This window comes from Cnephaeus nilssonii, assembly GCF_951640355.1.
Source record: "Cnephaeus nilssonii genome assembly, chromosome: 18".
Taxonomy (NCBI): domain Eukaryota; kingdom Metazoa; phylum Chordata; class Mammalia; order Chiroptera; family Vespertilionidae; genus Cnephaeus; species Cnephaeus nilssonii.
The window spans coordinates 5,450,288-5,474,715 of record NC_137089.1 but is presented as its reverse complement, the minus strand read 5'-3'; the positions used below and the strand labels follow the sequence as shown (position 1 = coordinate 5,474,715).

At 49.0% G+C, this 24,428-nt stretch overlaps 1 protein-coding gene across 1 annotated transcript; it reads right to left on the bottom strand.

Moving 5' to 3' along the window:
• Positions 1–16,247, bottom strand: LOC307114097 (gasdermin-C-like; the record flags this gene model as incomplete). The annotated part of the gene is made up of 10 exons (XM_079796299.1): positions 15,914–16,247; positions 15,390–15,573; positions 12,964–13,132; positions 9,866–9,977; positions 7,126–7,173; positions 5,923–5,949; positions 1,871–2,007; positions 1,421–1,550; positions 892–965; positions 1–240 (listed from the first exon to the last, which is right to left on the bottom strand). The coding sequence occupies exons 1-10, from the start codon at positions 16,125–16,127 to the stop codon at positions 1–3; spliced, it is 1,335 nt and encodes a 444-aa protein (XP_079652425.1). The 5' UTR covers positions 16,128–16,247.
• Positions 16,248–24,428: the final 8,181 nt, after the last annotated feature.

Sequence of the window (24,428 nt, the reverse complement as noted above, 5' to 3'; positions counted from 1 at the left end):
TCAGGCCTCAGCCAGCTGTGTCAGCACGGAGAGGGCCCCATAGAGGGCAGACAGGGGCTCCTGGGCTTCCGGGTCCCAAGTTGACCTGGGGCTGTTCAGCTCCATCTTCAGGCCACACTCATCCAGCAGCCCATAGGTAATGACCCAGCCCTCTCCCTGGAGTGGGGCGAGGAGCTCAGGCTGGAGGGTAAAGGGAATGTTCTGGAAGCAGTTGAAGTTGGGCTCCAGGATGCTCCTCACCTTGAAGAAACAGTATCAGATGTTACAGGTCAACCTCTGAGGTCAGGAAGAGAGAACCTTCATTCCCAAGGGCCAAGGGTCATGCAGGGTGTCTGCGGGGGCGGGAGCTTTGGGGTCACTCTTGGTCCTTTCTTGCGGTCAGTGTGACCACGGACACGTTGTTGGAAATCACTGAGCTGCTAGATAGTGACACTGGCACTTATTCAGCAAATAGTGGGGTTTGGAATTGTGTGTGTATGCTTGCGTGTGTAACGTGTATATGTACATGTCTATACACACATATGTACTTACATATTCATACATGCAGAGAGAGAGCGCACAATTTGCAAATAGTAACCATGTGAGTACAGCAGGGGTTTAGATAACTCAGATCCCTTGAGTGCCCCAAACTTGTATTCACAGATGGCTATTTAAGAACTGGGGGGAGGGACATCTGCAGGGTTGCCATGGAAACTAGGACCTTCCCCAGGTAGACTCATGCCCACTGGGCCTGTTTCCCAGGCGGAGATGCAGCCCAGATTTCTCAGGCCCAAGCCAGGACCTCCCCTCCTCTCCCAGAATCAACCCAAGTCATCTCTCCTTTCTCAGAACCATTCTCATCCCGCTTCCCTCACTCTATTCCCAGGACGCCGGCCCCTGGGGATTGCTCACCAGGTCCCTCTGTGGGACAAGGATCCTCTTCTCCATGGACTGAGCCAGCAGATCAGGTTGGCTGTCACTCAGCACTGGGGACAGGGGGACATTTGGGGAAAGAGTCAGATTCTCCTCTCCCCACGGTGAACTCAGAGACCTTTAGAGGCGAACTCTAAGGCAGAGGAATAAAACTTGCGGGACGTGAAGGTCAAGTTCCTTGCCCTGGGAAATCCTCCTTCTGCTCGTGCTCGTGGGATGGTCTCCAGGAAGCTACCTAACATGGTCCAGGGTGGGCTTCTGTGGCTGGACCGGCATCACCGCCCCCACTGACCCGCTGCGTGAACCTGGCTGGCCTCGCAGGCCTCAGGCTCTGTCACAGGCAAGCTTATCACCCTGAGCCCTCCTGACCGCGGAGGGGCCTGTGAGGTGAGGGTGAGAAATCATAACCTGCCAAGGGGTTTGGAGAGGAGACACCTAATGCAGCCCGTTCGGGGCTCTGGGGGACCAACCTTGTGACTCCCCCATTCTTCCTCCAAACCACTCTTACCCATTAAGGCTTCAAGCAGGTAAAGGAGGAGGGACTTTGAGCCAACCTCTGGATAGCCGGAGTCCTTTCGCAGTTCAGTTAGGATGGCGCCACCAGGGCCCTCCAAATGCCCGAAGGGTTCCAGTTCAAGCTGTGGGAGACAGGGCTTATTAATGATGGTGATAACATCAGCGATTTCCCTGTAAATTCTGCATCTACAGTCATTAACCAAGGAGTGGGGGTAATGGCTCTAGGTACCTCCAGGGAATCCGGAGCACCCCCAGTCTGTGAGGGCTGCCTTCCCTGGCCCTGGTCGTTGGGCACAGGGGCATAGTCCCCAACCTCAGACATCCTTCTCATCCCACTAAGATTACCCCCATTTTCCATTCCCCGACCCACCTTGGCAGCCGTACCCCTGAAACATCCCCCATTTACAAGTCGGATCAGCCTTAGGGAGTGGCGGGGCCTCACCTTGTCCATGAGGTCCTGAAGAGCCTCGCGGTGCCCAAGCATGGCCAGGAGGTTGGAGAACACAACACCCCGCCTGCCCTTCGAGAGCTCGGCCGCTTTTACCTTCTGGGAAACCTCCTCTTCTAGCTTCTTGAAATCTGACCTCGGGCATTAATGCCAACCAGAAAACAAACAATTCCCAGATAGAACATTCCTTTCCCTCCAACATGAGCAAAATTCCTCTTCCCTTCAAGCTGCTGCCCCAGAGCATCCCTGAAGATGGCATGTTTGAGCTCTGGGATGGAATTCCACAAAAGGCTACACAAATGGAGAGTCTTTGTACGAGGTGGGCGGTACATGTCGGGAGGAGAGGACCCAGGAAAGGGTCACGGGAAGAGGAAGAACCTGATCAGACGCTCACTCCTGACACGTGGGTTCTACACTGGACTCCAGAGATGAAAATGTCAGAGATTCTAGCATTGGACTCCAAAATGAGGTTGACAATTATATGAATACGTATATAAAGTGCTTAGTAATACACAAAGTTGTGCCTGTGTCTTCAGGGTCTATAAGGAATTAAGGAGTGGATGTTGGGTGCTGTCTGCTTCTGCCAGGACACCTGAGGTGGCCTCCAGGGGACCTTGTGAGAGTAAGAAGTCACTAGAATGGAAGCACCGGAGAGACAGGCATTTCTGTTTGGTTCACTGTCCTATCCCAGTGCTCATAATAAGGTCTACTGCCCAATGAGCCGTCAATAAATGTTGGCTGCATGCATGCATGAATGAATGAATGAATGAATGAATGAAAAGCAGTCATGACCAAAGTGTAAATCTGGAATTAGAGCTCAGTTTTCTGAGTCGTTTGGAACCCTCCAATTTGGGTTCTGAGCTCTGCCGTTTCCTACCCAGCAGCCTCGGGTTTCCTCTTAGTAAATACCTAGCCAGCGGGGTTCCTGCCCCCTTCCTAGACAGAGAATGGCAAGTGGTCATCGCCCGTTCTCATCCCCCAAATTTGCTTTAGAGACACTTGCTAGCTTCTGCCCTCTACTGCCGCCACCCCCTTGCTTAACCTCTTTCTGCTCCATCCTGGTCCATCCCTCCACATTCCTGACTCTTCCTGACCCTTCCCATCCCACAGAAACTATGGCTAGGCCCCAGGGCCATGGTGGCAAAAGCAGGGACACTCTGTCCTGCTCACCAGATGAGTACAATGAGGACCCTCCCCACCCCAGCAAACACACACTCCTATTGGGTGCCTATGGAGAAATTAAATACCACATCCAAGAGTTAGTCTCTGAAGAATCTTGGTTTGTCTATATTCTGTCCCTTCGCTATAACCTTCTCTTTTCCATTCACCTGTGCCCTTTGCCCAGGGAACCAGAGTCCAGTGGCTCATGTGAGGATCGCAAAGGCAATCACCTGGGATTTCAATTGTGCAAAAGGGGCCTCGTGGAGGAATCACATCCCGCGTTCCTGGCAATAAAGTCGCCTGCTCACTTGTGAAGTGTAATTCCTACTGCCATCCCATTGGAAAGACTCAGTCTCCACTCCCCGCCCCCCGCCCCCACCCCCACTCCCCACACACACACACACACACACTCTGATCCCAGTATTCAAAGAAGACAGGTTGTCTGGGTCACAGCAGTGAGATGAGGAGGTGGTGGACGGTGGCTGGGGAAGTTTTTCCTGTGGGTCTGTTGGGGCTGAGCCAAGTAGGGTGTTTATGGGTCCAAAGAGGGTCAAGATTTCCTGAAAGAATGCCTGGGTGGGAAGAAGCCAGGTCAGCTGAGCTGAGGGCATCCCTGCTGGAGCCTCTCACATCCCTGCACCTGCAGCCCCCACACTTCTTCCTCTGGGCCAGATGTTCCAAGTTTTCTCAGGGATTCCTGGGGACCCTTTGCATCAGAATCCTCTGGGATGCTTGTGGTACCTCAGAATCCCTGACCTCACTCCATACCCTCTGCATCAGGCTCTCTAAAAAGCTAGAACCGGCCTTTTCAATAGGCACCTGGGTGATGGTTATCCACTCTAATCTCACATTGGAGATTGGCCTTTTCCATGGAAAAAAAATCTCCTTCCTGCCCTTCGTCTTCCTCTCCCAGAGGCTCCTACCACATGTGTGTACTCCCTGCCATGCTCCTGGGTGATTTCACATTTCACATAAAGAAATGTTTAACATTCTGAAACTCTTAGAGATCAGATTTAAGTGTTTGACAAGGGCCAGGAGCCCATGAAGGAAGGAGACAAAGGGAAAGCAGTCCCATTATAGGAGACCCCATAGACCATGGTGACACAGTGTCTAGGGAGAAGAGAGTCCAAGGCGGGAATAATCAAGTGTGTGGTCGTTGATGATGATGTGAGTAAATTCTGATTATCTCCGAAGTCACAGAGCAAGGGTTATGGAAAATTATTGAACTGTTCTTCATATTAGTTTACTCTATAAACTGATAGAAGGATAGAATTAGTTCATGGAAAGGCAATGCTCACTGCACTGGGCCATTCTTTGTAAAGGTTCCTTCTCATTACCCTTAGGCGTGAACTGTAGAAACAGGCAAGCCCCATGGGCAGGACCTGACTTGCAGACACTGCTGTGAGCTTAGCCTTCGAAGTCCATCTCCATTTAGTTCACACCTGTCAACACTCATAAAACATAATTTTGAAGTTTGAGTGTAACTACTGACCCCACAAGATTGGAGAGCTCATACTCATTCCATCTACTGCCAGTGACAGGAGGTCACTGACAGCAGGACCCGCCCTTCACCAGATGTTGCAGTGAGAACACTATAATAAACAGTGTGTACACGTGTGTGTGTGTGTGTGTGTGCGTGACAGAGAGAGAGAGAGAGAGAGAGAGAGAGAGAGAGAGAGAGAGAGAGAGAGAGAGAGAGAGAGTGCTGTATCTGACGAGGGGACCCCAATGTCCAAGTAGACATATCAGGTTGGCCTCTACCTGGGACTCAACTTTTGGGCACAAAGGGACCAAGGACCTTGAGCTGGTTGTTGCATGCATTGAAATAAATGAATGAATGGATGGATGAATGAACGAACGAACGAATAAAGAGAGAGAGAGAGAGAGAGAGAGAGAGAGAGAGAGAGAGAGAGAGAGAGAAAGGAAGGAAGAACAGGGGGGCTAAGGAAAGTATAAATTTGGAAGTAAAACTCAGTTTTTTGGAAACCTCCAATTTGGGTTCTGAGATTGTGTCTTCCCTACCCAGCAGGCCTCTGGTTCCCTCTTAGTAAACACCTAGTCCAGTGATGGCGAACCTATGACACGCGTGCCAGCACTGACACGCGTAGCCTTTTCTGATGACACGCGGCCGCTGAGGTGGCCGCTTGCCAAGGATGCAACATTTGCTGCTCCTGAGGATGAAACATTTGTGAAATAATGTTTTTTCCTCAAAGCGACACACTACCCGAGTTATGCTCAGTTTTTTGGCGAAGTTTGACACACCAAGCTCAAAAGGTTGCCCATCACTGACCTAGTCAAAAGCATTCCTGTATTCTTTCTAGAAAAAGAATGGCAAGTGGTCATCTTCCTTTCTGATCCCCTAAATTTGCTTTAGAGACACTTCCAATGGTTCTGCCCTCTACCGCCACCCTCCTCTTGCTTAACCTCTTCCTGCTTCATGCCAGTCCATTCCTCTAATTTTCCAACATGTCCTGACCCTTCCTGGCCCTCCCTTACCCTCTCTAACCTACAGAAACTATGGCCAGGCCCAGGGGCCATGGTGGCAAGACAGGGCTAATCTGGCCTGCTCATCAGATGAGTACAGTGAGGACCCTCCTCACCCCAGCAAACACATACTCACCCTTTCGAGGGGTGGCAGGGTCCATGTGGCCTAGAAGAGAAATCAAATTACCACCCAAAGTTTAGTCTCTGAAGATTTACAGTTTGTCTACATTCTGCCACCTACTCCCCAAACCCCTCTTTTCCATCCACCTCTGCCCTTTGCCCAGGGTACCAGGGCCCAGTGGCTCAGGTGAGGATGGCAAAGGCAACCACGTGGGGTTTCATGAGTAAAAAGGAGCCTTGTGGAGAGATCACAACCCACTTTACAGTCTCTGTCCACGTACCTGTGAAGGCCTGTCGGTTATACATTACTGTTGGAAAGAGAAATAGAAGTGGTTACTCACAACAGCTTAGTCTTCTCCGCAAACACACACACACACACACACACACACACACACACACACACACACACACGCACACACAGACATACTCATACCCTTAGGCCTGATCTGTAAAAACAGACAAGCCCCATGAGCAGGACATGACTTGCTGACACTGCTGTGAGCTTAGTCTTTGAAGTCCATCTCCATTTATACTTTAAGGAAAGTATAAATCTGGAAGTAAAACTCAGTTTTCTGAGTTGCTTCGAAACCTCCAATTTGGGTTCTGAGATTGGGTCTTCTGTACCCAGCAGGCCTCTGGTTCCCTCTTAGTAAACAGCTAGTCAAAAGGGTTCCTGTGAGCTTTCTAGAAAAAGAATGGCAAGTGGTCATCTTCCTTTCTGATCCTCTAAATTTGCTTTAGAGCAGGCGTCCTCAAACTACGGCTCGCGGGCCACATGCGGGTGTTTTTGCCGTTTTGTTTTTTTACTTCAAAATAAGATATGTGCAGTGTGCAGAGGAATTTGTTCATAGTTTTTTTTAAACTATAGTCCGGCCCTCCAACGGTCTGAGGAACAGTGAACTGGCCCCCTGTTCAAAAAGTTTGAACACCCAAAGTTAGTCTCTGAAGATTTCCAGTTTGTTTACACTCTGCCCCCTACTCCCCGAACCCCTCTTTTCCATCCACCTCTGCCCTTTGCCCAGGGAACCACAGCCCAGTGGCTCAGGTGAGGATGGCAAAGGCAACCACATGGTGTTTCAGTAGTAAAAAGGGGCCTCATGGAGGGATCACACCACACTATATACTATCTGTCCACTTAAGGACGGGAGTTGACATATGCCTGCTGTTGGAAAGAGGAACAGAAGTGGTCACTCACAACAGCTCAGTCTCTGCTCCCCCAACACACACACACACACACACACACACACACACACACACACACACACACACTCCTACCCCAGTACTCAGAAGAGACAGGCTTGCCCTGAGGCCAAGGGCCTGTTGGGGTCATAGGAGTGAGATGAGGAGGTGGTGGAGGAGCCTGGCTGAGGAAGGTTTCCCTGTGGGTCTGTCAGGGATGAGCCCCAGCAGGGTATTTATGGGTCCAAAGAGAGTCAAGGGCTGAGCAGGGCCTGAAGTCCAAGCAGAGAACCTGCCCAACTCACCTGCTGGAAAGGTTTCCTGATCATCATCATCTGCGATGTACAGAATTTCTGGGTGGGAAGAAGCCAGGTCAACAGAGTCAAGGGCATCCCTGCTGGAGCCTCTCACATCCCTGCACCTGCAGCCCCCACACTTCTTCCTCTGGGCCAGATGTTCCAAGTTTACTCAGGGTCTCCTGGGGACCCTTTGCATCAGAATCCCCTGGGATGCTTGTGGTAACTCAGAATCCCTGACCTCACTCCATACCCTCTGCATCAGGCTCTCTAAAAAGGAAGCTAGAACCGGCCTTTTCAATAGGCACCTGGGTGATGGTTATCCACTCTAACCTCACATTGGAGATTGGCCTTTTCCATGGAAAGGAAATCTCCTCCTTCCTGCCCTTCGTCTTCCTCTCCCAGAGGCTCCTACCACACGTGTCTATTCCCTGCCATGCTCCTGGGTGATTTCACATTTCACATAAAGAAATGTTTAACATTCTGAAACTCTTAGAGATCATATTTAAGTGATTGACAAGGGCCAGGAGCCCATGAATAAAGGAGACAGAGGGAAAGCAGTCCCATTATAGGAGACCCCATAGACCATGGTGACACAGTATCCAGGGAGAAGAGAGTCCAAGGTGGGAATAATCAAGTGTGTGGTCGTTGATGATGATGTGAGTACATTCCCTGGAGGACAGACTGCAGTGGGACGAGGCATGGACACTGAGAAGCCAGTGAGCAGAATGCAGAAGATTCTTTAAGGAAGTTGGCAGTGAGGGGACACTGGGTGGGAAGAGCAGACACTTGGGTGAGGATTTATGAGATGGCAGAGCCCTGACGTTGTGATCAGGTCAGGAGAAGGGTCCAGGTGAACTGGAGAGGGAGGACAGATTTGGCTCAGCCACCTTATCAGACATGTATCTCCATCAGCTCTAGAGAAAGTGTCTCATTTCCATTTCATAGATAAGATGGGGGACAGCGGAATTATGATTTTCTCTACAGGCACAAAGCAAGTGTTATGGCAAATTATTGAACTGTTTCTCATATTAGTTTACTCTATGAAGTGTTAGGAGGATGAAATTAGTTCATGGAAGGGCAGTGGTCAGTGCACTGGGCCAGTGGTCGGCAAACTGAGGCTCGTGAGCCACATGTGGCTCTTTGGCCCCTTGAGTTTTTAGCAAAGGCCAGCTTAGGAGTACCCTAATTAAGTTAATAACAATGTAACTACCTATATAGTTTAAGTTTAAAAAATTTGGCGCTCAAAATAAATTTCAATCGTTGTACTGTTGATATTTGGCTCTGTTGACTAATGAGTTTGCCAACCACTGCCCTAGGCCATTCTTTATGAAGGTTCCTTCTAGTCACCCTTAGGCCTGAACTGTAGCAGACAAGCCCCATGGGCAAGGCATGACTTGCAGACACTACTGTGAGCTTAGCCTTCAAAGTCCATCTCCATTTAGTTCACAGAGCTCAACACTTATAAAGCACACTAGAAGCCTCATGCACAAAAATTCGTGCAGTCTGGGACCCCTCGGGGGATGTCCGACTAACAGTTTAGGCCCGCTCCCCAGGGGATCAGGCCTAAGCTGGCAGTCAGACATCCTTCTGGCAGCCCAGGACCCCTCAGGGGATGACTACCTGCCGGCTTAAGCCATTAGTCGGACATCCTTAGCACTGCCATGGAGTCGAGCCATAAGCTGGCTTCTGGCTGAGCAGCGCAACCCCTGTGGAAGCACTCCTGTGTTGAGCGTCTGTCCCCTGGTGGTCAGTGAGTGTCATAACGACCAGTCATTCCCAGTGGTTTCGCCTTTAGGGTCAATTTGCATATCACCCTTTTATTATATAGGATTTTTGAAGTTTGAGTTCAGCCACTGACCCCATAAGAATAGAGAGCTCATACTCATTCCATCTATTGCCACTGACAGGAGGTCACTAACAGCAGGACCCGCCCTTCGCCAGATGTTGCAGTGAGGACTCTGTAGATAGCTGTGTGTACGAGAGAGAAAGAGAGAAAGAGAGAGAGAGAGAGAGAGAGAGAGAGAGAGAGAGAGAGAGAGAGAGAGAGAGAAGTAGGTAGTTCTCTGTATGATGAGTTCAGCCCCCGATCCCTGAGGAGCGAGATCCCTACCTTTATCAGGCTGACCTCTCCCTGGGACTCCACATTTGGGCAGGGAGAAGGCTAAGATCCTGAGCTGGTTGTGTTCATAGCACCCACTATTAGACCCTGGTTTGTAGTTGTATTTGATGCAATGGTTCTCCCATGTGAATTCAGAACCCAGTTGGGTGTTGGGGAACTGTGCATTTTGAGGCAGGTGAGGGAGGGAGAGATAGATACAATTCTGCATCACAGGGCACTTCATTTGCAGTTTTGTTCCTGGTTGTGACAATATGTTATGGACTTTACCATGGAGGGTATGGGTAACCTTGGAGGTCTCTCTGCCCCGCTCCCACAGGTGAGCTGCTGACAGAGGAGGGACCTTGAAGAGAGGTGGGTGGGAGTAGGATCACACTTTACCCAGTGCTAAGCACACCCCTATGTCTCTCTCCATGTAGGATACTTCCCTGCCTCCCAGAGCAACATTTCAGTGGGATCTTGCTTAGAGGTGACTGTAAATAGTGGTGATGTGTGGGCGATGGGAAATGCTGCTTCTCTCTGAACAGGTAGAGAAGCCAAGGTTCCCTGATGATGGTCTCCCCTTCTCATTTCTCTTCCCAGAAGAAGCAGGTCCCTACACCCCACCCGCCTCCTTCAGCCTCTGCTTACCCCATTCTCTGCTGTAGAAAACCAGCTGCTTCCTCCTATAGGCCAGCACTGAGCCCTTCGGCACAGTCAGCTTCTTCTCGCTCATTTTGAGACCCCCTCCCTGTCCTTCACCCTGGGAACAGAAGCCAGGTGACACTGTCATACATGCATGTCGTTTTAAAGTCAAATACACCTAGAAAGCTCGTGAGAAAAGGGATCAGCAGCCCCCTGCTCTCACCCTCTCTACTCCTGGTGTCTAGTTCCTGCTCTTTTTTCCTTGTTTTATCCATATTTACCTTCATGTCCCTCAATTTCATGTTGATACTCCAATGATTTGATTTTTTCAGATTCAAGTACATCTAGTCACTTCCTCTTGTTGATGATGAGGGTTTCATTTTCCTACTCTTCATAGGAGCCAAAGCAATTGATAAAAGGGCAATACCCAATTCCAGCCTCTTCTAGTCTTCCATGCAGGGCAAGGGCATCATCCAAATCCAGTTCCCTCTGCCCTCCTGCCCCATCCAAGAGGGGAGGGAACACTGAGAAGCTCTTGTGAGTTCATAGTCCAGGAGCACAGGCTCACTAAAAAACAAGTGCTGGGACCCATCCATAGGACCAGGCGTCCTCAAACTACGGCCCACGGGCCACATGTGGGTGTTTTTGCCGTTTTGTTTTTTTACTTCAAAATAAGATATGTGCAGTGTGTATGGGAATTTGTTCATAGTTTTTTTTAAACTATAGTCCGGCCCTCCAACGGTCTGAGGGACAGTGAACTGGCCCCCTGTTTAAAAACTTTGAGGACCCCTGCATAGGACTATGGAATATTTCTCTTCTCAAACATCTTACTACCGTATCACTAAAGGCAGGTTTACCAGAGTTCCTTTATCACATGTATCATGTCCAACTTCTAACAAAAACAAAAATTACAAGGCCTATTCAAAGGCAATAAACAACATTTTAAAAGACAGGTCAAGCTGAGAACCCGACTCAATTATAACATGGATGTTGGAATTCTTAGACTAAGAGTTTTAAACCACTGTGATTAATTTGCTAAGAGAGCCAATGGAAAACATAAACAAAATGCAATAGCAGATGAGTAATGTAAGCAGAGAGATAGAAAGTCTAAGAAAAAGTAAAAGAGAAAGAAATGCTAGAGAAATAAAAATACTACAACAGAAATAAAGAAATGCTTTGTTTGGCTCATTAGTAGACTGGACACAAGTGAGAGAAAAACCTCTGCACTTGAGGAAATCTCAACAGAAATCTCAAAACTGAAAAGCAAAGGAAAAAGGATTAAAAAATGAAACATAATATCCAAGAACTATGGGACAACTACGAAAGCTGTAACATACATGTAATGATAATATAAGGAGAAGAGAAAGGAACAGAAAAAATATTTGAAGCAATAATAACTGAGGATTTCCCCCAAATTAATGTCAGACATGAAATCACAGATCTGGGAAGCTCAGAGGACTCCAAGCAAGATAAATTAAAATAAATTTTAAAATCTTAGACCTATGAATTCAAACTACAGAAAATGACAGATAAAGAAAATATATTAAAAGTCAGGGGATATTGAAAGAAGTCAGATATTTCTTGTGTGCTGTTATTTCCACTATTTTGGGGGGGAGGGCTTTATGATTTTATACCTTGTTCAATAGGAACATGACAATAAGGTATTTGAGAACAAGAGTCAATATCTTGCTATAAAAGCAAGATGGATTTTAGTTCTAAAAAAATAGTTTATTTGAATTTTGTAAAGCTTTTTTGTTATTATGTAGTTCTTCCATTTAATTTCTATTGTGGTTAAAAAAAAAAAACACCAAAAAATGTAGTATTTCAGCCGAAACCGGTTTAGCTCAGTGGATAGAGCGTCGGTCTGCGGACTGAAGGGTCCCAGGTTCGATTCCGATCAAGGGCATGTACATTGGTTGCGGGCACATCCCCAGTGGGAGGTGTGCAGGAGGCAGCTGGTCGATGTATCTCTCTCATCGATGTTTCTAGCTCTCTATCCCTCTCCCTTTCTCTCTGTGAAAAATCAATAAAATATATTTTTTTAAATGTAGTATTTCAGGTGTACAATACAGTATTGTATCTTCATTTGTCTAAAGATATTACTGATCTCCCTCATGGTATCTTCTTTGACCCATGGGAGGTTCAAGAGTGTATTTCTTAGTGTCCATATATTTGTGAATGTGTTAGTTTTCCATTTGTTATTGATCTCTAGTTTCATTCCACTGTGGCCAGAAAAGATATCTGGTGTAGCTTCAGGCTTCTTAAACTTGGTCAGACTGATAAGGAGGCTGGAAAATGCTCCGGGTGTGCGTGGGGAGAACATGTGTGCTACTCCGCAGCATGTCCTGTTTCTGTCTGTTAGGGAATGCAGTCCAATTAATCTACATGGCGCTGCTCAAGTCCTCCATTTCCTTATTGATCTTTTGTCTGATTGACCAAAACAAACTGATGCAGCCATGACCAAGGTGATACACCAACTGCTTAATGACATCACAGCCCATGGCCCACACTTAGCGCCTGTCTGCCTGGGAACAGCTGGGACAGTGGGGGTGGGGGGCAGGGCCGAATGACACAGGATTGTCCCTGTTCTCAGAAAGCCAGTTTCCCAGCCCAAGCAGATGGAAACCCAAAGTTGAAGGTCAAACACCCTTCACACTGGAGCAATGTTTCACTTGTTCAAACTCCCCTCCTCAGAGACAAAATCACCGACCTTGGGGAAATTAGTTCAGAATTCCATTTTGTTCCTTGAGTTTCTAATTCTTCTAAGTGAGGACAAACACATAAAATATATAATGTGTAAGAGCACATTGTGATAAATGAATTTACTTATATAATTGAAAGGACTATCGTTGGGTTTTGTGAGTGAGTTACATCATTTCTATGAGCCTGAAGGCATTTAAATCTCCCTCCTTCTACCCATTCTTCTCAGGAGGCCACGGCATTTAGCGGACTTCAACCACTGAGGTTTGGTGGTGGGGTCCCTCATTTCTTTCAGCATAAAACCCCTTTAGACTTGCCAGAATCCATCCCTTACCCAAAGCAAATGTAGTACCACATAATTAAATCTACTTGCTATTTCATTGATCTGTGCCCCCACCTCATACCTGGAACCAAATATTCCGAGGGATGGAGAATTTTCCCGAGACGTTCACGCTGCTGAGATCCTGCAGCACAGGGCTGTTGAGCAGCTCCACGGTGTCAGTCACAACATACAGGTTCACCCCTGCTTCCCGGCATTGCTTCAGGAAGGCCGGCTCTGGGTCCAGCAGTTTCCTGCAGGGAGGAGAGGGTCAGAGTGGGAAGAGATGCCTTCCCGGGGGCCCTGGGTCACCCTGCTCCTCGGGACTTGGAAGAGGTGTTCCTGCTGCAGGTAGAAAGATCCTGGCACATGAGTCAGGTTACCAAGGAGAGTGAAACACCTTCTTTGCTACGCAGGGTGGAGGGGCCCCATTTTCTGATGGGGGCGTGGGAAGGAGAGTATGCAGGCTGTTTTGTAAAAGGCATCGGCATTTTCCAAAATTATATTGGTCCAGTGCCAGGGCCTCCCCCCTGAAGAGGCCGGGCGTGGATAGGTCCACATGGTTGACAACAGTCCCTTGTGAGCCTGACCATTGTCCAGAGGCACAGTCAGGGTGAGGTGGGGGCAAACGGATCAAGGGGATGAAGCAGGAGATGCTGGATGAGTTTCCAGGACAAGCACATGGGGATGTGGACAGAGTCACTGTCTTGGCAGGTGGCTGGGAGGGCTGCGGTAATGATGCAGGGCTGGGTGGGACATGACGGGTTGAAAGTACCGAAGACGGATTTCATCTGCATTTCCGTTCTCAGACTCAACTCTCGTTCCACTAAAGGCCCCACCGGGTTGGCGCCCTGGAGAGAGCCAGGGGGGATACTGAGATCCTTTGCTTCTCAGAGGAGGAGGTCACAGTCGTCCCGTCACTCTTTGGGGGAAGTCAAGGCCTTTACCGTGTCTCTAAGATGTTGTGTCATCTGACATTCACTCACCTCCAAGCCTCACTTCTGTCACCTTCATCCTGGTTGGCTAAGCTCCCACCTCACTGACTTCCCTCGGCTCCGGAAAACGCCAAGCCCATCTTGGCCCAGGCTTCAAACCCCTCATCTGGACCACTTTCCTCCTGCTCTTTGCTCCCTTTATTCTGCAGGTCTCAGTTCAACTGTTAGCCCCACAGAGAGTCCTAAACAGGCCCCTCCCTCCAGCCCTCTTCCACCTGCTCCTGACACTACCCTAGAGGCCCCCACAGTCTGCACCTGCCTTCAGGTGAAACACGTCACGTGCCCACATCCATTTACCAAAAGTGTCTCATTGCCTTTCACATTGCAAGTTTGACCTCAGACAGACTTTTTTTCCTTTTTGCTACTAGTGGATAATAAAAAGTATCCCTCAAATCGGAGCCTCTTCAGATGCTGAAAAAATTCTCAGACAAATTTTATTTAATTTTCCTGCAGCTAAAACCCAAATACTCTTTTACACCATAAAGTCTTTGTAAATGTTAGTTTTAATAGGTCTTAAAAGACACCAGGAGAAACTGTGCCACGCCCGGTCAAAGTTACTTTCAGTCTCCAATAGCCTGGGATTTTCACTAGTTGCTTTAGTATTTCTTTGCACTGATAGAAATACGATTTAGGCCTGGCCTGCGTTGCTCAGTGGTTCAGTGTCAACCTATGAACCAGGACGTCACGGTTCAAATCCTGATCAGGGTACATGCCCGGATTACAGGCTCGATCCCCAGTAGGGGTTTTCAGGAGGCAGCCAATGATTCTCTCACATTATTGATGTTTCTATCGTTGTCTCCCTCTCCCTTCCTCTCTGAAATCAATAAAAAAAATTTTTTTAAATACTCTTCAAATTGAAATCTCTGTTTCTAAAAGGTCTTTTCCTATAGGCACTGAGGTAAATTAAATTCTAAGACTCTGAGCCATACTTTGTTTAAACAGAGTTTCAGAGCCTTTGCCTCACTTAAATGAATACTTTAACTTACTTTTTATTGCTTATTTTTCTCACTCACTGCATGTCCCCTGCTCCAATAAATACATTTTAGGGCAGGGATTTTTATCTGTCTTGTTATTACTCTAGTCTTACCACAAATCAGCATAGTAATGGACAACCACAGCTTTTCCTTTGTTTGACATATTTTTATTGATTCCAGAGAGGAAGGGAGAGGGAGAGCTAAATAGAAACATCAATGAGGAGAATCATTGATCGGCTGCCTCCTGCACACCCCCCACTGGGGATTGAGCCTGCAACCCCAGCATGTGCCCTGACCGGGAATCAAACTGTGACCTCCTGGTTCATAGATCGCTGCTCAATCACTGAGCCAGCCAGGCAACAACCACAGCTTTAATGAAGACTTATTAGATAACTCATCACCGCTCGCTGAATGAATGAATATGTGAGTACCCAAGAAGGGCAGCGTGATCTGGGGTGTCATTTTCTTCATTCTGAGCCTCTTTGTCAAGGAGGAGAGCTCCGAGTGGGGCCTATTGACCAGGTCCCTCCCCCTGCCCTCACCTCTCCTGAAGCTCCTTCCAGGTTTCGTGTGGGGTGCTAACAATCTGGTACTCAAGGGAGGACCCTCGGCACACAGTCGTCTCCCCCGAGAAGCCCACTTCTGCCCCAGCATTCACGCTCCCAGCCGCCTGCTGCTTCCTGACCATGGTGTCACTGAAGAGGGCAGGCACTTCCACAGCAGAATCTGGAAACGAATAAGGTGGCCTGAGGTTCAGCCAAGAATTCCCTCTGGAACAGCTGGGAAATGGCATGGAAATGGAAGGACTGAGCCCTAGCTCGCCCCAGCTCTCCCACTCAACTGAATCTCTCAACCAAGAAGCTAACTCATCAGCCAACATTTTGAGTGTAAATTACTCCTGAGGACATTTGAATCCACCCAGGGGCTGGATAACAGGAATGCTGTCCTAACCCTAAGAAATGATGCGGTCCCTGTGTGGGTGTCTCAGCATGTCTTGCCTGCTGCATCCTTCTCCCTGCACCCTTGTTTTGCAGCCCCTGCCTCCTATGCCCGTGGCTGACAATACCTGGGACCGAAGAACCTGGTTCGAGGATGTGCATGAGGGAGACGTCAAGTGGGTCATCAGGTAGTTGCCAAAACCAAGAGCGAGCCTTCTTCCTCCGTATTAGAGAAAACTGGCGTATCTTGGTGGCGCTCTCCCAGAATCTGACAGGTCTGAGTTTTTGGTCTCCGATCTCTTTGACCAATTTCTTGGTAGTTCTCTCAAACATGGAGGGCATGTTGCTAGGGGCAGAGAGAAGGGAAGCATGAAGATGAGGTGGGTCTTACAGATGAGATTAAATCAGTTTCCATGTGTCATTCAGAGAGAGTTGGCAGTGACTTGACTGTGTCATAGGCCTTTGTCATATCTACACATTGAAGTCACATGCATGTGCCAATGACCCCACTAGATCCAACGGGCCCTGGGTCTTTCTTAAATAACTGTCCATCAAAATGGTCTTTAGTGAACAGATGAGATACCTAGACCTGGAGTCCCTGCTGGGTCAGGGGACCAATGAGCACTTGCTTAACTTGTAGGAAGTGCCAAAGAGGAGGTAAGTTCCCCTCCAAAACCAAATGTACGCACTTCCTTATGCCACCACCATTCACATCAAGCTGGCCACATTGTATGATGGTTAGTCCCCCTGGAGTGTGTGTGTGTGTGTGTGTGTGTGTGTGTGTGTGTGAACTACCTGTGTTCATTCCTGCAAAGCCCATGCTTTTTAAGATCTTACCGAGTCTTGCTGTGACTGAAACAGAACAAGAGTGTGGCTGTCACAAAGGTGGGCATGAGATGGTTAAATAACAATCCGGACACCTGCATTGTTGTGCTAAGTGGAGCATGATTCACTAGAAAATTATGAAGTGCCTCATGTCCAGGTGTCAGGAGCCTTGGATGGGTACTCATCAGTCTGTACTCGTCAACATGTACTCATCCACCTGTAGTCCTAAACCTGTAGTCGTCAACCTGGATGACACTATCATTCTGCTTTTAAACACTTTCCATTTCAAAGAATGACGTCAGTAAGATGACAGAACAGGACCTTCCAGCCTTTAGCCCTCCACAGAAACACCAGTTCTGACAACCATCTGGGGACAAAAAGTTCTCTGTGGGAGCCCCGAGTCTAACAGATCAAACCTCCAGGAATGGAAGCAGAGCCATTTCACATCACCCCTCCTGCGAGGCAGCACAATTCAGTCAAGACTAACCCCAAAGCCCATGCCTTCTCCCATGAGGGAGTGAGAGCACAGTGATCCTGGCTCCCCACCATGCAGGACACTCCTAACCCCGAGGCCCACACTACTCCCATAGGGGAGTGAGAGCACAGCGAGTTTCTCCCCACCATGCAGGACACTCCTAACCCCGAGGCCCACACTTCTCCCATAGGGGAGTGAGAGCACAGTGTGTTTCTCCCCGCCCTGTAGGACACTCCTAACCCCGTGGCCCATGCTTCCCCCATTAGGGGAGTGAGAGCACAGCGTGTTTCTCCCCGCCCTGTAGGACACTCCTAACCCCGTGACCCACACTTCTCCCATGGGGAGTGAGAACACAGCGAGTTTCTCCCCGCCCTGTAGGACACTCCTAACCCCGTGACCCACGCCTCTCCCATGGGGGAGTAGAGAGCACAGTGAGCCCCCCCCCCCCCCCCGCCCTTCTATGCAGGACACTTCTAAGAGGCCTGCTTTTTCTTCATCCCATCCATGGTGCTGAGGCGGGTTGGCATGGCTGAAGACTCTGAGGGCAGGTAGATGGCATTGATAAATGACTGGGTAGAGACGATGTACATTTACACAGTGGAATATGACTCCACCATAACAAGAATGAAATCTTGCCATTTGAGACAACTTGGATGGACCTAGAGGACATTATACTAAGCGAAATAAATCAGACAGAGAAAGACAAATACCATACGATTGCATTTATATGTGGAATCTTAAAAAAATAAAAATAAACAACACAAAACAGACCCATGGATACAGAGAATAAGCTGATAGTTGCCAAAGAGAAGAAGGTGAGGATGAGTGAAAAACAAGATGTGTCAAAGACATATCCCTTAGCCTTACCTGCTCATGTGTTGTTACCCAGATTTATTTTGCATTAGGGAGAACTGTAGGAAGAAGTGCTAATTTGGGGGGGGGAGGGGGTTTGAGGGTGGGAGGGGGTGTTTGTCAATCTAAAACAAACCAAAAACATCTCTACCCATTTCTCAACCCTATTAAGAACATTTCTCTCTCTCTCTCTGACTGTAGTACTGTTATTGCCGTAGTTAGCTGGTTAATGTTAATAAAAGAAAAAAAGCAAAGCGGAGGCCACACACTATAAGCATGGCCCTCTGGGCAGCTTCATGTTCCCCAGGGAACCAGGTCCACTCCCTGCAGGGCACTGGGGGAAGGGACAGAACAAAGGGGGAGATGGGCACATGTGCAGTGGAAGTGGGGGTTGGGGAGGGTGGGGGTGTAGGGGGTGTAGGCCTGTCAGTCTAGCCTGGGGAACAATGGGTTGGCTAGGGGGTGACCCCATCAGAAGCATGTGAGATCTTGGAGTTAATTGGTTAGTTTGGAGAAGCTCCTGTTAAAACCGAGCTCCCTCTCTCATTTGCTCTTGTTCTCTTTCTCTCTCTCGCTCTGTGACTTGCCCTCAGCCGTGCGCTCCCCTGGTCTCTCTTCATAGTCATGTGGCCTTACACAGTTCTATGGTCCATGCTGTGCTGACCCCACACGCAACAGACCCAGCTGGGAACACAGCTAAGCTAGCCAGGTGCTGACTGGGCTGGACTTGAACTTGGAACAGAAATTCTGAGCAGTGGCCTTGATCCTAGCCCTGCTAAAGGCAAGATTGGACTTCTTCCATGACGAGACAGAAATGGGACCTTGGAGGGGAACCCCCTTAATTTTACATCATCAATAAAGCTCTCCACGAAATCCCATCCTCCTGTGGGAGCCTCAGGAAAGTCTTTTCTTTGCAACACTATTCACAACCCCCCCCACCCCCCCCCACCCCCCCGTCCCTGGTTAGAACTTACCAGTTGTCTATTGTTTTTGTCTTAAAGAGAAAGGCTCCAATGGGTAGGGCTCCTTCCAATCTCCAGACCACCTGAAGTCAGACAAAATCCAGAGAACAGAGGAGTGCAACTCCTCTGATCATGTTTCTTCCCACCAGCAGGTCCCTGTCTCAAGTTCCAGGGAAATATCCTGTAACAGGAAGCAGATAAGGCCCTCGCCTCCCCCAGACCAGGTCTGGGGCTGAGCTCTGGATCTCGGTCTTACCTCTCAGGTCCTTCTCAGCCGAGTGGAGACTGGAACCTGGCAGGATGTCTATACATCCCCGTACCTGCCAGGCTGTCCCACAGCGCAGGAGATAGGATCACCGAGGCAGAGCGTGTCTGTTCCTGACCCGGAGAACAGTCTGAGCAAATATGATTCATAGGTTCATTCACGGATGAGTGATTGCTGGGACAACATATTTGGCGACAGGCCACCTTAAACGCCCTGTGTAAGATGTGGCCTTGTGTCAGCAGGAAAGGTACAGATCCGCTTCAGGAGAGAAGAGGTACATGCGGGACCCTGGGCAGAGCCTCGGTTCAGTTGGAATCAATGCTACCCCTCCTGTGGGTCCTGTGCAATCCATCTTACAACAATCTTTAATGAAGGGAAAGGAGATTGCTTTTTAAAAGGACAAAACAACTTGCCCCAAACCCATTTACTTTCTAATTACGTCATGGTCACTCCTGTGGCCTGATGGGGCGAAGGGAAGTGCCTGGCAGAGGGAGCCTGTGGGAGCAGGCCATCCCGCACTGACGCTCAGAAGGGCAGCTGAGGGTGCTGCACACGGCACTTACCCTCTTCTTCCATCCACTGGTCATGCCAGTCCCACCCCTGCCCTTCCCACTGGGGAATGGGTCCCCACTCCATGCGCCAGAGGGCTCACAGCTGTGCTTTCCACACGACCCACCAGACCAAAGAGTTCCCCCAACTGGATTTACTTTCTATAATTTGATGTAAAAACAATAGACTCGAAGCCTTAGCTGGTTTGGCTCAGTAGATAGAGCATCGGCCAGCGGACGGAAGGGTCCCTGGTTCGATTCCCACCAAGGCCACATGCCTGGGTTGCAGGCTCGATCCCCAGTAGGGGGCTTGCAGGAGGCAGCCGATCAATGATTCTCACTCATCATTGATGTTTCTATCTCTTTCTCCCTTCCTCTCTGAAATCAATAAAGATATATATTTTTAAAAATAGACTCAAAATACACAATATTGTATGTGCATATACCACTGTGCCACAGGCCAGCACCTGACAGCCCTGCCCTGCTCTGGAACATTCTAGAAGCCAAGGAAACGTAACTCAGCTGTTTGGGCCAGTTCTGTGAATCCAGGATAGCCTGCAGGTTTTAGCAGACTTTGTTTAAACCAGTATGACCATAAGCAGCTGCTAGCTTTCCTTTCCCAGTTCCCTGTTCTCCACCCGGAAACCCCTACAACATCCCGGAGGAGGGATAGAAAAGTGGTAGCTGCAGTTAAGCATCCCTGATCCTGCCCCATGAGAACTGCTGATGGGGAAGCAGCGATCTTGGAAAAGCAGAAGCTCCACGTTCCTCCCTGCAGTGTGCAGGCAGCTCCCATGCCTCCCTCCTGGCAAACCTCGCACAGGAGTCTTCTGTTTGTGCCCTGGGCACAGGGAAGTGCTTGGTGCCCTGCGTAAGAGTAAGCGATGCCAATTTACTTAAGGCTTCAAGGGAGACTGAGGTGGGGTGGCCATTGCCCAGCACGTTATTTTCCTGTAAATTCTCCACTGGCTCTTTCCAGGTTGGCCCTGTTCACAGGCTTTCATGGAGACTTCTCCCCGCCCCTCCCAGCCACACACCTGCTTCCCCTCCTCCTCCCCCTCTTCTTTCTTTCCCCTTCCCCACCCCAAGGCCTTACAAGTTTCAGTCATGAGCTTCTCCTCTTCTGCTCTCCCCCGCATCCCCTCTCCCATTCCTTATACAGGATACAGGCTTCTCAGAGTCCTCCAGCCCTCGCTGAGCCGGCCAGTTGGCCAGCTAGTTTCTAGGTTTGGGGTCCACACCTACTCATTTTCTGGTGTTGGGGTACCAAGGTTAGTAAGACGAAGTCCTCAACTCCACGGACCATTAGCTTTAGTGTGGGGACAGCAACCATACACCTTCTAAAAATGGAAAACTAAAGGAAAATGGAAGGTACGCTTGTCCTTACACATTCCCTGAGAACACGGTGACCCATCTTTCCAGAACTTCTTCCCTGGAGGCCTCCGACAGCTGCCCTGATTCGCACCACTCATGCTTCCTCCCTCTCACTTCTTCATCCATCACCTCACTCCCTACCAGCCAGCCCGTCTCAGAATTACTTTCCTGACTCCCGAGTGTCAGAGCTGTAGGAAGCCATGTCACACCACTCCTGCAGATGTTGGCTCTGCCAGGGTCTATCTGATCGCTTCTCATCACTTCCAGGGCCAACGCCCTGCCCCATCCACCATCAACTCTTACCTGGATGATGGCAATCCCCTAATTAGACTTCCTGCTTCTGCCCTGTCTACTGTCCACAGGGTAATCACAGCATCTTTTCAAAAGTGCATCGCATACCTCACTGGGGATCTGACCTCTGTACGACCTGCCTATCCCACTTCAAGTAAAAACAAAGTCATGATAACGATCAACAACAATGGCCTGCATGCACTTGACTTCACTTTCCGATGAATTCTCTCTCTCATTCCAGCTGCTCACATGGCAGGAATGTCTTCCTTTAGTGAATTCCTCCAGCTGGAATCTGTCCCCCAAATAGCTACAGAGTTCACCTCCCTTTGTTTCACTTTAAGCCTTACTTCAAGTCACTTCTAAGGCTTTCGCTGTCAAACTGCACACACACCATCACCCATTAATTTATAACACATGCTAATCTTCCTTCCAGGCCTCCCTTGGTTTGAGTTGGAACCTCCCACCCTCCCTTCCACTCTCCAGGCTTTCCGTTTAATCCCCAAATGGGGGTCAGGGTTCAGCGGGGCCCAAAGTCGAGGCAGAGAATCTGCCCAGCCGGGAACTCACCTTCTGCAAAGCGTGCCTCCTCCTCTCCATCTGCGAAGTGAAGAATGTAGGGTCAGCGGAGCCGAGGGTACCCCTGCTGGAGCCTCTCACATCCCGCACCTGCAGCCCCCACACTTCCTCCTCCGGGCCAGGTGTGCCAGCTGTGCTCAGGGTGCCTTGGGGACCCCTTGCATCAGAATCACCTGGGACATTTGTGGAAACGCAGAGTCCTGACCTCACTCCATTCCTTCTGAATCATATCTTCTGAATCAGTCTCTAAAGGGAACCTGGAAGCTGAATTTTATTTATTTTTCCTCTTTATTGAGATATTGACATATAACACATAAATTTAAGGGTACAATGTGGTGATCTCATACACACATATATTACAAAGTGATTACCACAATTAGGTTAACACCTCCATCACCTCACAAATTACCCTTTATTCTGTGGTGATAACATTTAAGATCGACATTGGGCCCTGGCTGGTGTAGCTCAGTGCTTAGAGCGCCGGCCCATGCACCAAAGGGTTGTGGGTTCAATTCCCAGTCAAGGGCACGTGCCTTGGTTGCAGGTTCAATCCCTGGCTCTGGTTGAGTGCAAGAGGCAACCAATCAATGTTTCTCTCTCTCCCCCACCCCCACCTTCTTCCCTCCCTTCCACTCTCCAAAAGTCGATGGGAAAAATATCCTGGGTAAGAATAAAAAATTTAAAAAAGACTGACATTCAGTTCTCAAATTAACTTGCTCTTGTCATTAGATGAGGGGTCAACAAACTTTCTATAAAGGGCCAGATGGTAAATATTTAAACAAAGATATAAGACCAATCAGAAAGAATATATGCACCCATATGTTCATAGCAACACAATTTCCCATAGCTATGATTTGGAAACAGCCTAAGTGTCCATCAGCAGAGGAATGGATTAAGAAACTGGGGTACATATACACAATGCAATACTACAATGCTGTAAAAAAGAAAGAACTCTTACCATTCGTAACAACATGGATGGACATGGAGAGCATTATGCTGAGCGAAATAAGCCAGTCGAAGAAAGATAAATACCACATGATCTCCCTCATCTGTGGAATACAATGAACAACATAAACTAATGAGCAAAAACAGAGCCAGAGACATAGAAGCAACGAACAGACCATCAAACCTCAGAGGGAAGGCAGGGGAGGGTGGGAGCAGGGGTGAGGGTAAGAAATCAACCAAAGGACTTATATGCATTTATATAAGCATAACCAATGGACACAGACAGTAGGGGGGTGAGGGCGTGTGCTGGGGGTCGGAGCAGCCAGGGAGAGGTCAATGGGGGAAAAGGAGACATATGTAATACTTTAAACTGTGAGGCACAGCTACAGGGTTTAACAGGTTCAAGCCTTGGACTGATGAGAGGGCACAGTCCTCTCGTGGCCACGTTCAAGTCCCAGCGTGGAGGGCAGGGCCCTCTCAGGACAATGATAGCCAACAGCTGTAGTTGTGAGCTTGAACCTGTGGTCCAAACACGTGGCCCCACGGCCTGAGTGATAGAGGCTGCAAGTAAACAAAGCTGGATCAGGTGCATGTGATTGAGGAGGATGGAAGCCCACCAGAACGTTGTAAACATCTGACCCGCCCTCGCTGTGCCTCGTGGCATCGGCTGTAAAATAAAGACACGGCTTGTAGTCCAGGCGCTGTCTCCCCATCAGAGAAGCAGCATCCCACCGAGACCCAGCTTTCATCCTCTTGTCTGACTTTTCTCAATGCTTCACCGCCCCCTCTCAGGGTCACCGAACCTGGCTGAGCTGGCGCGGCACATAAGGCGCCCTGGGGCTGAGGATGACATGGCCGTGCTAGCCGGCCACATTAAACAATAAAGAAATTAAAGATATATATATATACACACACCTATGTGGCAGTTTTAAAATAAGATCACAAATCCTTCCTCCATTCAGGAGCTGAGCTTGGCGACTGACTTCTAACAAATACAAGACAGAGTTTTCGGGGTGTGTGACTAGGTCATAAAAGGCATCAAACTTTCTCCTCCCGCTCCCTCTCTCTCCTGTTCTCTCTCATGGTCTACTCTGAGGGAAGCCACCTGCCATGTCACGAGGACACTCAGGCCACCTGTGGGCAAGGAACTGAGGCCTCCTGCCAACAGCCACATGGGAAACCTTCCTCAAAACAGGTGCCCAGCCTCAGTGAGCCTGCAGGTGGCTGCGGCCTCTGCCAGCCTCAGATGCAGCCACAGGAGAGCCCACGCCTGCACCAGCAGGTGAGGCCACTCCCAAATCCCGACCCACGGGAACAGGCCGACGTAAACCAAATGTGTGCTGGTGTAAGCCAGGTTTGGGGTGATCTGTTTCACCTTTCTTGAGATGCCAGTTATTAAAATACAGACATTTCACTCCTGTGTCCCCAACACCTGGCATCTGTGTGCACTCAGTGAACAATGCAGATCAACTCATGGAATGACAAGCTCGTCCCCAGGCTCTTAGGGACACCTGTACAGACTCACACCCA